Source organism: Penicillium canariense, assembly GCF_028826845.1.
Source record: "Penicillium canariense strain IBT 26290 chromosome Unknown utg000001l_segment0_segment0, whole genome shotgun sequence".
Lineage (NCBI taxonomy): Eukaryota > Fungi > Ascomycota > Eurotiomycetes > Eurotiales > Aspergillaceae > Penicillium > Penicillium canariense.
In genome coordinates, this window is record NW_026622728.1 from 1,321,465 (window position 1) to 1,335,006 (window position 13,542).

At 50.7% G+C, this 13,542-nt stretch overlaps 7 protein-coding genes across 7 annotated transcripts; 2 read left to right on the forward strand and 5 right to left on the reverse strand.

The window, feature by feature from the left end:
- Nucleotides 1-361: 361 nt before the first annotated feature.
- On the reverse strand, nucleotides 362-2,729 carry N7482_000448 (uncharacterized protein; the record flags this gene model as incomplete). Its single annotated transcript, XM_056682573.1, has 11 exons — nucleotides 362-604; nucleotides 714-805; nucleotides 1,015-1,103; nucleotides 1,163-1,252; nucleotides 1,347-1,512; nucleotides 1,569-1,946; nucleotides 1,995-2,027; nucleotides 2,077-2,199; nucleotides 2,255-2,285; nucleotides 2,488-2,557; nucleotides 2,608-2,729. 11 exons carry the CDS (start codon nucleotides 2,727-2,729, stop codon nucleotides 362-364), a joined length of 1,437 nt encoding a protein of 478 aa, XP_056546179.1.
- A 1,419-nt stretch (nucleotides 2,730-4,148) lies between these two features.
- On the reverse strand, nucleotides 4,149-5,492 carry N7482_000449 (ribose phosphate diphosphokinase subunit PRS5; the record flags this gene model as incomplete). The annotated part of the gene is made up of 2 exons (XM_056682574.1): nucleotides 4,149-4,508; nucleotides 4,569-5,492. The coding sequence occupies 2 exons, from the start codon at nucleotides 5,490-5,492 to the stop codon at nucleotides 4,149-4,151; spliced, it is 1,284 nt and encodes a 427-aa protein (XP_056546180.1).
- An 885-nt stretch (nucleotides 5,493-6,377) lies between these two features.
- Nucleotides 6,378-6,926, reverse strand: N7482_000450 (ubiquitin-like protein HUB1; the record flags this gene model as incomplete). The annotated part of the gene is made up of 1 exon (XM_056682575.1): nucleotides 6,378-6,926. One exon carries the CDS (start codon nucleotides 6,924-6,926, stop codon nucleotides 6,378-6,380), a length of 549 nt encoding a protein of 182 aa, XP_056546181.1.
- Nucleotides 6,927-7,190: 264 nt separating this feature from the next.
- On the forward strand, nucleotides 7,191-7,920 carry N7482_000451 (PIG-H family GPI synthesis protein; the record flags this gene model as incomplete). Its single annotated transcript, XM_056682576.1, has 2 exons — nucleotides 7,191-7,527; nucleotides 7,586-7,920. The coding sequence occupies 2 exons, from the start codon at nucleotides 7,191-7,193 to the stop codon at nucleotides 7,918-7,920; spliced, it is 672 nt and encodes a 223-aa protein (XP_056546182.1).
- A 175-nt stretch (nucleotides 7,921-8,095) lies between these two features.
- Nucleotides 8,096-9,943, reverse strand: N7482_000452 (pseudouridine synthase DEG1; the record flags this gene model as incomplete). Its single annotated transcript, XM_056682577.1, has 1 exon — nucleotides 8,096-9,943. One exon carries the CDS (start codon nucleotides 9,941-9,943, stop codon nucleotides 8,096-8,098), a length of 1,848 nt encoding a protein of 615 aa, XP_056546183.1.
- A 596-nt stretch (nucleotides 9,944-10,539) lies between these two features.
- Nucleotides 10,540-11,330, forward strand: N7482_000453 (uncharacterized protein; the record flags this gene model as incomplete). The annotated part of the gene is made up of 4 exons (XM_056682578.1): nucleotides 10,540-10,586; nucleotides 10,694-10,937; nucleotides 10,996-11,115; nucleotides 11,169-11,330. The coding sequence occupies 4 exons, from the start codon at nucleotides 10,540-10,542 to the stop codon at nucleotides 11,328-11,330; spliced, it is 573 nt and encodes a 190-aa protein (XP_056546184.1).
- A 950-nt stretch (nucleotides 11,331-12,280) lies between these two features.
- Nucleotides 12,281-13,262, reverse strand: rps0 (40S ribosomal protein uS2; the record flags this gene model as incomplete). The annotated part of the gene is made up of 2 exons (XM_056682579.1): nucleotides 12,281-13,016; nucleotides 13,093-13,262. The coding sequence occupies 2 exons, from the start codon at nucleotides 13,260-13,262 to the stop codon at nucleotides 12,281-12,283; spliced, it is 906 nt and encodes a 301-aa protein (XP_056546185.1).
- Nucleotides 13,263-13,542: the final 280 nt, after the last annotated feature.

The following is a 13,542-nucleotide window of genomic DNA, read 5'->3' on the forward strand; positions in this document are numbered from 1 at the left end:
GTCCTGGCGGTCTCCTTCCATTCTAGTGCTTCCTCTCTCGCCGCTTTTGCTTGCTGAGTAGAATTGAGTACGCCCCTGATTAACCCGAGCTGGTTAGTGATTATCGACCTGATTCACTTCCTGAGCCTGATCTGAGGACCTGGATATTGCCTTTTCCGGTTAGTTTTGCCTTTTTAGGTTTAGCGCCCCAAGCCCCAATACTGAGATAAAAGAGCCATCTTGGATATAGCTCCGGAGAACAAGAAGTGAGAGCGGATTAACAATGCATTAAGCTAAGACTATCTTCTCAAGAGCTACCCCTGGTATTCATTTACATTCACCATTACTTCATACACGGAGGATAAGCAGCCCTATATGATCATCAGCATTTCATCTCAACATAGTAAGTGTGGCCTTGGAGACGTAGGAAGATAAGAACACACCCGCATTCCATAGGAGCTATATCGACCTCTCCAGTGAGGTTCAAAAAATCCGGATAATTTCCAGCCGCATTGCCTTTGAGTGGTATGTTCTGCTTCTCGCAAATTTCCCTCATTGAAGTTGGAATACCAGATTGTACCTTCTGGATCGCCAATGGATCTTCGACGAAGATAACATCCATTCCCTAATTCAAGAGTGAGTCAGTCATCTTCCTAAAATATGTTGCTTCAGCAGATAGCTAGTTGGTGTAGGAATATGATCTCTCTGAAAAGGCAAAAGAAAACCATCCTTACCGCAACCAAATGCCACTCCATGTGGCAATGGAAAAACCATACGCCTGGGTTATCTGCTTGGAACCTGACCACGGTAGAGGGATGATTCGGGTCTGACGAATTCCAGCGCGGTTCCATCCACGTATCACGTCTCATTGGGATGGGACTATTGCTACATGTGCTATTTGTGCGAGCCACCAGTTGAACAGTGTGGCCGTGAAGGTGGATCGGATGTATTCCAGTATCTTCATAATTTTTTAGTCTGATGTCGGCCTCGAAGTAGCAATGATGGGGCTCGGAGATAATGGATCGCCTCACTAACCAAAGTTGTATACGACAATTTCAACGATTTCACCTTGTTTAAGGACCACTGGCTTGAGAACGAATGGATTCGAATGGTTCCCATATACACTATGTTATATTGAAAGATATCAGTCTGAGGTTGTCATAAGAGGGCAAGGGCAACTCACATAGGATTCAGAGCATACTGTTGACCTGACAGAGCGGTGTATAGAGATGGGACCTTCTGTGGTATGAAGGTGATATTATTAAATCCCGCACTGTATCCCAGTCAACAGAAAACACTAATTTACTCCATATCGAGAGGGGGAGAAAGAGAGGCGAGGAGTGAGAGAATAAAAGATTGTGCTATACCGATTTTGCTCGTTCCCTGGAACTAGCTGGGAGAATGTACTCAAGTTGAGAACAATTTGTTGATCAGGTGGTCCGAGTAGAGGCATCTGGTCAAAAGGAACCAGGCACAAGTCATCGAACGTCGTAAAACTTTCCACGGACGGTGTTGAAGGAAATGGGAGATGACCTGAAGGTTATGAGCAAAGTTTTGATGCATAGCAAGGGAGATATGATGAATCATACGGTTATAAACAAGTGCTCCTGTCACATTTGGGTGGGGTGGCGGGGGTGCAGATCCTGGAAACCCTGTTAGGTCCATTGCCCCCAGAATTGCGAAGTTCCGGTCTGCAGTTGGTTTTGTCTTCAGGAGGACACCATAACGCTGGCCAGTTGCAATGTAGAGATCTTCAACAGGCTGAGCAGCAGAATAGACACCATCTGCTTCAATAATGGACATATTATGACCATCAATATGAAAGTAAAATTGCGCGAATCCTGACATATTAATAATCCTCAGATAATAGGTCTTATTCGCTTCGACGGGAAAGGTGGGCTGTTCTTGATCATTCATTAGAGCAGAAACAGGAATTGGCTCAAGAGCGTTTGGGTTTCCTGGTAGTGCTGTTCATTTTATTAATCACTGCTGAATTCATGCCCCGGAAGACATACAGAGATAGTATTGTTGCAGTGTTGCTCCTTGTTCTATGGGCCATTTAGTATTTAGGTCGCAAATTTCGTAAATTAACATTACCATGGTACCAATCAGAGACAGTCATGACTAACTCGGCATCACATGTGGCAGCGTAGGGAGAATGGGGATCATCAACTATGAGGGGACCACGAAGACCATCGACATATTGGCTCGGGGAATGGCCTATGTATCAGATCAGTAAAGTGGGACTTGCGATTTGGTTGAGTAGCGAACTTACTGTGGTACCAGTAAGTTCCTGGTTGACCGAGCTAAAAAAAATAATGTTGGAGTCTTTACGTAAAGCCGGATAGAGACAAGTCAAACATGAACGGTATATGTATATGATGCTCCCGGGGTGACAGGACATTGTGTCACCATGGGAACTCCATCATCTTTATTGTTACCTGTCATATGAATCCCATGCCAGTGCATTGATAATGACTGGTTTCCGAGGTCATTATGAACGGTTACTTCGAGTGTGTCGTTAACCTTTCCCCTGAGGGCAGGAGAAGGCCACTTTCCATTAATAGCAATAACAGGACTATAGACAGTTAGAATTATCCGGTTTTATCACTTACTGCTATTACTGACCGTGGTTGCAGTGTATCAGGGTTGGCAGTGATCCAGTTTACGTGCCAGTCATACTTGATAGTAGCAGCAGAAGACAGACAGATAAAGAAACAAATGCAGAGAGCAGTGGATAGGGAGCGCATAGCTGTTAGCAAGAGTTGGAGCAGCGAAACCATTATAATGGGCCCTCAGGTACCTAGGTGAATAGATAGTTCACTATAATGTATATGTAGTCCAGCCTTATTACCATCCATCAGGAATAGGGTGGTGTCTACCATTCCCACCCTACATTCCAGTTACACCCGACTATGACCTTTACTATTAAATAAATATAGGGATAAGTAGATCACTGAAATAAAAAGATCCAAATGTAGATTATTATCTTGATGGGAGCATTGAGAAATAACTGGTCTGTAGCTCACCCAATCAAACACCGCTGGGCGCAAAACTTTGCATCGTGGCACTGTGACTAGCTACTTTAGTTTCCAGCCTCCCCCTTAACATCTTGGATGTAATTTCACTGGTTTTAGGTAGCAAGGCTTTTGAACCTTCAAGAAAATATGGGATGAAGCCCAATATCCTAAACATTTTGCTATCGTGGCCTACTCAATTTGCTGGCCAAGAGATATATTTGGGGAGGTGAAGCAGTAAGCGGTATCAAAGAACTACTTACTGCTGATCATCGTTTTAGTCAATGAGACCATATAGAGATGTTTACTAGCATTCCATGTTCTATCCCAAGGGGTAGAAAATTCTCTATGGGGAAATTTGGTAATTAAGAAGGTTACCAGGAATGCGATTTGGAACAGCCAACCTTGGAAGGTTGTTCCGGCTGATTATCGCGCCCTTATAAAAGCGGCGGTAGCCGAGACAGGATAGCCCCCGCTAGACATTATCCGGTCGATATTATTGCATGTACCCGTCGTAACCACTGCCGGGTCAAACAGAATGACGGTGCATATTTCAATCACTCTTTGCCGTAGGTAGCCCCATTGCCCTTTGAAGATGGTTCCATCGTGGAGGTGTTCAATCGCACTTGATACTGGATAGGCGGATTACAGGCTACCAGGACGGTTTCTGAAATTCGAATCGAGATGTTTGTCAATACTCGAGCTAGGTAGTATGTACAGAAAGCAAGTAAGGGAGCCCTAGACATAACTAGTTCAAACATTATTCGGGAAAAGCAGCCAGCCAGACCCAAGGGCAAGGATGAGAGTGAGAGCAACACGAAAGCACAGTAATACAGGAACGCACTCTCGGGACACCAAGTCTACTGGGACCAAGGTTTCTATGTTGTGGGACAATAAGAACAAAGTTGTGGTAAAGATGGATAGGAAAATGACTCTGCGTCGAAGACAACGCCTGTAGATCCAAAGAAATTCATTTAGAGCATGCCGGTTAGGATAAAGGAAAAAAAAGCCAGCATTTCTTTTTGAGGTGTTTCTGTTGTCTTTCATGCAAGAATGATTGGTAAGAAATCAATCATACTGGAACAGAACGCTGATACTTTCACCGTGGTGGACACGGCGGATGGCCTGGAGTTGAGCGGTCAGCAAAAAATTTCAAGTGGCGTAATGGATTGGACGTATGTAACGCACCTCAGCAAAAACGTGGCCGACCTCTAGGACCTCAAGCTTCGGGCAGCGGCGCAGGTGGTCGCTCTGATCCACGCTGTTGGTCACCACTACCTTGTCGAGGGAGCTGGCGTTGATGCGCTCGATGGCATCGCCGCTCAGAATGCCGTGGGTCACCAAGGCGTACACCTTGGAGGCACCTTCCTTCTTTAGGAGCTTCGCCGCCCGGGTAATTGTGTTGGATGTGTCCGCCAGATCGTCAATGAGAATGGTTGTCCGGTCACGGACATCACCCACCAGCATCATGGTGGCATTCTGGCGGTCTGTAATTTTTGTGGGCCGGCGCTCCTGCATAGATAGTCAGGTGAATGTCGCTGGATATCAGAGGGATCGAGAGCCAATCCTTACCTTGTGAATAAGGGCGAACTCCATGCCCATGGAGTCGGCAATGGCCGTGGCGCGCTTAGCACCACCTGCATCGGGGCTGACGATGACGGCCTGCTTGTAGTTAGGGATGTTGCGTTGAATGTAGCTCTTCAGAAGAGGACGTCCGTAGAGATTGTCCACAGGGATATCGAAGTAGCCCTGGTACTGCGGGTCGTGCAAATCCATGGTGATGATGTGATCCGCGCCAGCACAGGTGAGCAGGTCTGCCACCAGGGTACCTGCCTGTGCGACCCACTGCTTGTAGCCTGGGCGTGGCTGGAAAGAGTTGATCTTGGAGGAGGTGGACGCACTGCTGGCGGTGTCCTCCGGCACGCCGTTGGTGGTCAGAGACTTGAGAGAGTCAGCAGTGTCACTCCGCGGAAGACCGTTCCCGGGACGCCGTTTTACCGGACTGCCATTGCTCTCTTCAAGCTGGGCCTTCGCGAGGCTCTTCTGCAGGTTGTCCATGCTGTTCAGCAAACCCAGGCCCTCAGTTTTCATGCCAGGCCCCGGGGTGGAGGGAGTGCTCTCAAAAGTGTAACCATTGTTGGGGCGGTCCCGCACGGAGGACTTGACGAGGGGAGCTCCCGCCTTGTCGTATGGGATGTCACTCTGGCGAGAGTAGGGGAAGAGAGGAAGAACGGCCGTCACTCGTCGCGCCGAGGCCGTCTTACAGGCGGAGATTGTGATGAGGAGCTCCAGCAGGTGGTCGTTGACCTTACCACCGCCGGACTGGATGATATAGACGTCCTTTCCACGAACAGACTCTTGGATCTCAACCCGGGTCTCACCCACGGCAAACTTGGAGAGCAGGACATCGGCTGGGGGAATGCCAAGTACGCCGCAAATGGTCTGAGTCAACTGGGGATGGGAGGTGCCCCCGATGACGACAAGATTGCGGACCATCGCGCGTTCTGTTGCTGACGAAATGATTGCGAGAGGGTCGAGATTCGAGATGGAGGGTGTCGGGAAGGCGCTGGATCGTGTGGAGGACGTGTGAGGGATCGGAGGGACGGATGGACCAGGGCGGATGGTACAAAGTGCAAGAAGAGCAACTGGGGGAGGGAGACGGTGAAGAGTGGAAAGTAGAGCGACTACCTCATCGCGAAGACTCGAGGTGATCGGGGGGCTTCAGTTCAGGCAATGGCATAGAAAAAAAGAATTACCCATGTGAGTCCCGCAATAGAAAAAAAGCCTCTTTGCAGAGTGGACCGGGTCTTGGCCTCGGGTTGGTTGCCGCCCGTTGCCTCAGGCGTCATCAGGCATTCGCACTGCGGCATCGGTGCAAGCGGCCTGCTTGCCCCGCAGCAAAACGGCGACGGAAATGCACAAGCGACTTCAGGTACCTACGGCGATCTCGCTACCCGGGAACCTCAATTGGTGGAAGACTTGCTGGCTGAGTCATCCTTTGCTGGATATCCAGATACCTTGGGATGATACCCTATCCAACAGAGTCCATAGTCCATATAGTCCATAGTCCATAGGTAGGAAAACATAAAGTAAACATTGAAGAGACAGAGAGTGAGAGAAAATAAGCGTAACGCTCCCATGCCCCGGTTCCGTGGAATTTTTCAAAACGCCGAACTGTCCCGCCGAACACCCTGAATTCATTCGGGCTCTGGCTTTCACTTAATCGCCAGTCCCGACTTCCCTAAGAAGCAGTCAGCATTGCGAATGGTAAAGAACATAATGGGGGTAACGCTGAGGCTCACAAGTCAAGCTGTACTCCGTTGCTCACGCCGTAGTCCTCCAATGTCAACTGATCCTTAAAAGGACGTTCACCCTGGCGTTTTAGAAGGATCTCGTGTGGTTCACGACCGATTCGGGCGGCAACTTGGGCTTTGAAGAGCTCTGAAAACGAAGGTGGTATGAGTATGGCTGGGCCAGGAGTCTCCATAAGATGCCGGGGCTGGACTTACTGATAGGATCCGAGGCCAGACAGGGGATCGCAGCTTTGGTGCCCAGACGGTCGTTCACATGGACAACAATCATGGGCTCGGATGACTGCGGCGCAACGAGTTTCTTTTTCTTCTCCTTCTTCTCTGTTTTCTCGCGGTCTTCCCGGGGTGCGTTGCGGTCGTCGCGTCGTCGCGGCTCACGATCGCGGTCACGATCGCTGTCTCTGGATCTATCTCCGGGGCCGTCGCCATCGCGATCCCTCCGTGGTGAGTGTGGGCGGTCCCCTCGGTCTCTGTATCCACGGTCTAACCTGCGGTCATCGCCGCGGGATTCATCGTGGCGCCTCTTCTCCTTCCATCGGAAGCCGCCCGTCTTCTTCGGTCGATCTCGGTCACCGGTATCGTGTCGGCGGGGTGACCGGCTTCGATCTCGATCGCTCATGCTGTAGAGGTCGAGAAAAGAGGGAATTGTGTTGGTGCCCGAAAGTCCAGCCCCGATGTCAACGGGGACCGCAACGGTGAGACACGTGATGGGGGTTTGCAGGTGCTTCTCCGCCCGATCCAAAAATGGACTAGCGTGTGTTTAGTTCGGGGTGAGCTTCTTCCGCGGCGCGGAAGCTGGGGGGCAGTGTTCACTTACAGCGTTCATCGACTCTCCAGGGCATTTCGGGTCATATTACACCCCTTAAACCCCCGGGCTCCAACAATGCCGGGCCGCCTTACAGTCCAGCGGCCTTCTCCGACGACCGTCAGCTTTACCGTCTCCAATACGCCGCGGCGATCCAAATCCCCCGCGAAGATCCTCTTTGGCTTCCAGATTCTCCTGCGCGCATTCCTCTTCTGCTGCGTCATCGTGGTCGGAATTGCACGGCTTCGACGACAATTCTTTGCGGAGGGGAAGCTCATTATTATACCTTGGCAAGATGTGTGGTCGAGTCCTCTCGGGCTGCATGTCTGCGGCTTGGTGGACGCATATAACCCGTGGGTGATTACCGTGTTATGCGCATTGGTTGTCTATGGAGTTTTCAGGAGGAGCTATACCGGTAAGGGCGGCTCATTTATGGTGTGCTGAAGTTTGTACACTATCTAACAGCTTGGCAGAGGAATCGCTCCTAGTCATCCGAGGCTTTGGAATCCAGACCTCAACGTCGTCCTCCACCTATCTTTCTACGGCTGCGACAAGATTCATTCCTACAACACAAATCCAAGACATTGTGATCCATGAGGCTTTTAAGGGATTTGAGGTCCGGTTCTACCTTGCTGTCATTGTGGAGGGAGAGCCCGATGTTTTGGTGGTCTTCCCAGTCAGTTGTCCCTCGACCAGCATCCGTTCTGCGTTAACATGGATTTTGATTCAGCAACTGCTTCCAAAACGGGAGATTTTAGAGGAAGTCTGGAGAGGCTCCCGACGTTGTCTCTACGATGCGAAGTCATGATGCACCAAGATATATGGCGGCATTCCTTGCAAAGAATATGGATCAATAATCACCCTGAACGCCTCTGTTCAAGCGGGAGATCATCGAGAAGACAAGAAAAATTAGACTACTGCCTGATGCTTTTGACTCTTGATATGACACAAGGTTCAATTGGTGAGTGTAATTATATGCATCTCTATGTCTCGTCTTTCTTCGCCTCGGCCTCCTTGTTAGCCTCTTTGCGCTGCTTGGCCGCAAGCCACTTAGCATTGCGAACCTCCACAGCCTCCGTCTTGGCTTTTTTCATGACGGGGACATATTTTCCACCGATACGAGCTTCGTCCGCCCCCAGCCAGATCTTGACGCCTCTGCTCTGTTTCTTGCTAGTGCCCTGCTTACCCTCCATGTCCTGTACCAGGCTCTGATCACCCTGACTGACGGCCAAATCCAGCAGCGCTCCAGCCAAGATCTCATCCATCTTGCGTTGTCTCCAGACCGCCCATAGGCTCTCAGCGACACCCTTCATACCGTACTTGCTATCGCCCTTGGCACTACGGCTCTTGTTCAGGCGGGGATCGCCAACATAAACCCAGTCCAGGGCGTCTTCCCGGCTGCCAGTGCTCTCGTCTGGGAAGATGGTGTCCCACAGCACTAGAGGCGCATCGGAAGCCATATCGTATGCTGGTTTTCGGGGATTCTTGGCAACATCCAATAGCTCGGGAACTATGGACGGAGACTCGAGCCCTTGACCGACCAAGAAGAGGATGGCCACCATGTGCCGAACCTGGTGCCACAAGAAGGCAGATCCATATAGATCGAAGGAGTACACCTGTGGAATAGTGGGATTGGGCTTCTCCGCGGAAAACATATCCACATCCGCTTCGAAGTCCTCTGTTATTTGAAATCCAGTTTGGCCGACATAGCCCACAGGGTTTGTTTTCGGGTTGACGAGTTGGATATCAGAGTGGAAAATTACTCGTTCAAAGTTCTCAATCTGCTTGCTTGTGTCCAATTTGCAGAAGTTTCGGAAGTCATGAGTACCCTCAAAGTGCTTGGCAGCTTCGCGCATAGCGTCGATATCCAGCCAACCCTCGCGATACTTGGTACGCTCACCTTTTCCACTTCCTGTGCGATTCTCAAAGCCAAACGCGCCAGGAGTGGGAGAGAACGCGGGCTGGGTGAAAAAGTATCGATAGCGGCGTTCGCGGCAGGAGAAACGGGCATCAAACCCCTCCGGAGGGTGTGGGCACCAAGCGAGAACACGAATATCCTCTGGAAGTACTCTGTTCAGGACTTGTATGTAGGAGATTTCATCCGCGATATCATCCCAGTCCTTGTCTGCAGCCGGTTCCTCGACCTGCATAGCATTGCCATCTTGTAGATCATGATTCTCGGTAGAAGCCTTGGGTTTCGGCTGAGGCCGCATACTGCGAACCCTTAGACCAATAACTTGTCCAAATGCACTCACGCCGCGGTCCGTTCTCCCGGCTTTCGAGTAATCGCACCCATCCCAGTGAATGGAGTAGGGCCGCTGCTCCCTCGGCCCAGCATCATTCGGTTCGTCAGCCGGAGATGAAGTCTCAGGAAGAATCAATCGTGTCCGGCGCAGCGCCTTCCACAGTGTCTCTTCGATCGTAGGAAGCGGCGTGGTGTTCCCGTTCGTATGTTCTAGTCCATTGTACCGTTGACCCAAGTAGGCGAATTTGAGGGCAATGAACCGGGTGTGGTATTTCGACGCATCAAATTCACGATACTCCTTAGTGGGACGTGAGGGCGCAGGTGCATGGCAGATATCGCCTTCCGGAGAGTGTGCCCGCCTCTTCTTCGAGGGGTTGGTGTCTGTCTCGGCGAGAGGAATCGCAGGTTCACTAACATCAGTAGCGATGGGTGCGCGGGGTACTGCTTCGCCGATAGCGGACGCCGGTGCTGTGTACTGTGTGGTCTGCGAGTGCAGCTGGCGCTCGAGTTCCGTGATGCGCTCGATCAGGCTGGAATTGCTCCAGGTCGTGTAGTCGGGGCTCCCGTCATCGCTGGTGCCCGTCATGTTTTGTGGCGTTGGTGAGCAGCGATCGTTCAGGAAACACGTTTGCTGTTTGATGGTGTGGGTTCGAAGCAACCTTAGTAGAATGGACCTTGATTGTGGCCTCCACATGCCACCGGAGAGTGAATGCGAGATTGAATCCACCCCGTGCTAAGGCGAGCTAATTTGAAGACGGTAGAAATTTGAAGTCCGCGGAGCAGTTTGTATTTTACGTAATATACCAGGTACTGTACTGTCAAATGGCAATAAATCTTCATGGCGTGAAGGGTTGTGACACTAATCTATTGTATCTGGAGAATATATGGCTATTCCAAGCCCAAGTAGATCTATGAGGATATATTTCTTACGCAAATCCTAACCAGCGTGACTTTAACCTGAGGGGAATAATCATCGTGTGCTGAATTTATCTCGGTGTAAATCCAATAAGCTTATCCAACTACCTTCTCCGCTCAGTGACCAACCTTATCCACGCGCCTCTTAACACCACTTTTGCCTCCACGAACGCGGCGAAGATGCTAATCATTTGAAGAGGATTATTATGAGAAGTAATCAGCAGAATGAGTGAATCAGAGGCCCCTGAGACCGAAAAAACGGTCACGATGCTGCTCTTGGGGGACCCCGGTTGTGGCAAGTCCACCTTTTTGTCGTGAGTCTAGAACCTTCACACCTCCAATTCAGGAGCCACTACCTATCCCGTACCACTACTAGAGATTGAGGGAAATGTCCCGAGGATGGAGATTGACGCTTGTGCAGGCGCCTGAAGAGTGGCAAGCGGCCTATACCATCACAAGGTAGCACTCCACCGGATACTCATTTCGATATCCTGCGGGATAGTGATCAACCATTCATTTACGATATACGATTTTCAAAGAGGAAGTTCACATTGGAGCTATATGATACTTCAAATCCTAATCAGCATTGGACAAGTCTCCATCCTGATGTCGTCGTTATCGCATTCGACATTTCAAATCGAGAGACACTAGCAGGACTCAAAGGGGTAAGGGTTGATTTCGAATTACTTATTCTGTTCAAGTAGAGCTGAAGCTGTTGAGCAGTGGCGAAATGATATTATACGATATTTTCAACATGGCCATGGGGAGCACATTCCTGTCATGATGCTTGGTTTGAAACGAGACCTCAGAAGAGAAGGCGAGGGGATTATCTACCCGCAAGAGGTACGTGCAGACAATTTCAGAGAAAATCCGAACCCTAATTGACTGTTCCGTAGACTTATCGCATTGCGCAAGAGCTTCGCTGCGACGGATATGCTGAGTGCTCGGCTGTAACGGGCGAACTGCTTGCGGAGACGTTTGAGGACTTGGCGAGGCTTGCGGGCATGACAACTACTGACAAAGGTGGACAAAGTGCTGCTGGTTGTAGTATTCTCTGACATGCTTCCTATGCATTAATGATCTTGAACCAATCGAGGAACTGGCCACGAAACTGGGTTCTGGAAATGCAGAATTTCTATGCAAATGTAAGTTCAGAAACAGCAGGTAGCGATGACCAACCGTCTCCCAAGGGGAAATCGCTTACCACCCCAGATAAGTTCGACATGTTTCAGGTACACCGAGGAAGTAGGAACAATATCATGCAAGACTCGTCTTTAGTTTGAGTCTTTTCTCCGCTTGGGTAATATCTACCAGGTAACTCTTAGCCCGAACGATTGATAGTGGTAGTTGACCCAGGGCCTTGGGACTAGCTAGGCACTCTTGATTACCTTTTGATAGGACACTAAGTTCCTAGACTTGCCTATAGGGACTTGTTCTACATGGCCACAAGAAATACCGAGCATAACCTTCTTCCGATTACTAGAATATACAAACAGGGAGAAACCAAGGCAACGGTTAAGTCCGCCTTGTTTGATTGACAGCACAGGGCTTTCCCCCAGTCACAAAACGCAACTGGATCTCTTTCCCTCATAAGCGCCAGGTCAATGATTGACGTCGCAATTCCTCCCCGGTTCAACAAAACATGGAAATCAAAGAAGAGTGTGCTGATAAGTAAAAAAATTGAGAGCACTGATGCAAAAGGATTTGAGGGTTCCCGGTGAAAGCTCGTTTTCTTCTGCTTTTTTTCAGTTTCTTGCTTTTCTTTTTGGACATTTGACAGAAACTAGGATAGACACGTCAAGGGATTTTTCGGGAGATGGTGTTATTTCCATTGTGGTCAATGGACTCGAAGGTGAAAAAAACAAACAAGAGCATTGTTCTTCGGCTCCTGTGTCCCCCAGGGACACAGGAGATCGTCACAATCATCCCGCGGATCGCCATGGCTTTTTGGGTTAGGATCATACTTCCCCCCTCTCAACGCCCATCCTCGCCGTCACGACTATGGCATTTACCACTTGGCCTCGCCAGTAGCGGGCTGAGACTCAGCGGCCCACTCACCACCCTGGGGGGCAGAGCTGGCGGCCCAGTCAGCACCATCGGCCTCCCAGCTGGTGGCACCAACAGCGGCGGTAGCGGCAGCGAAGGCAGTGCCGGGGTTACCAGCACCGGGGGCGGAAGCATCCCAGTTCTCACCGGCGAAGCCAGACTCCACAGCAGCGGGGCCGACCTCCTCGGCGCTGGCGACCTTGGTCTCATCAGCAATCTCCTTGTTCTCCTCGGCCTCAGGGTCGCGGTAGAAGTAGAGATCGACAACGGTGTCCCACTCGGTCTCACGGGTGGCCAGGGTACCGCGGAGACGGAGGATCTCACGGGCGAGCATCCACCAGACGAGACCGATGGCGTGGCGACCCTTGTTGTTGGTGGGGATGGCAACATCGACGAAGTCGGTAGGGGAGTCAGTGTCGCAGAGGGCAATGACGGGGATGTTGACGTAGCTGGCCTCCTTGATGGCCTGGGAGTCGGTGCGGGGGTCGGTCACAATGATGAGGCGAGGCTCCTTGAAAGAACGGGTGATGTAGTTGGTGAAGTTACCGGGGGTGAAACGACCGGCAATGGCGGTAGCACCGGTGTGGGCGGCGAACTTCAGGACAGCACGCTGGCCATAGGGACGAGCGGAGATGACACAGACATCGGCGGGGTTGTCGATGGCGGCGATGATACGGGCGGCCAGGACGATCTTCTCCCTGTTTCATCGCGCAAACAAATTAGACTTCAACGCACATTATTTTCTCAGGGGATAATCCTGTTCTTCTTGCGTACCAGGTCTTGCCAATGTTGAGGACGTTGATACCATCGGGACGGGTCTTCCAGAGGTAGGGCTCCATGTGCACCTGGAGGTTCTTGGAACCCAGGTGGCACTGAGCGGCAAGGAGCATCTCAATGTCCTGCGAGGTAGGGTTGAAAACCGGGGGGAGCTGGGAGGGGGCCATGGTGGGCGATTGATGAATTGACGAGGTTGGAAAGGTCAATCGTCTGGCTCTTGTCGTGAGGATGGAAGGAAGAGATCGAACCACGAAATGTTTCACACCGCGCCTCGGGAGAATTTCGCTTGCGAGTTGTGAGGATTAGGGCTAGGGCAGCAATGATTACATAATCAACATCTCTTGGCGCTACTGTTAGTCTCAAGCCTGAGGCATTACATTCCTTCCCTACCCGAATTGGACTAGCGTCTGTTACCATCGGGCCGCATGATTTCCCGACCAAAAGGTC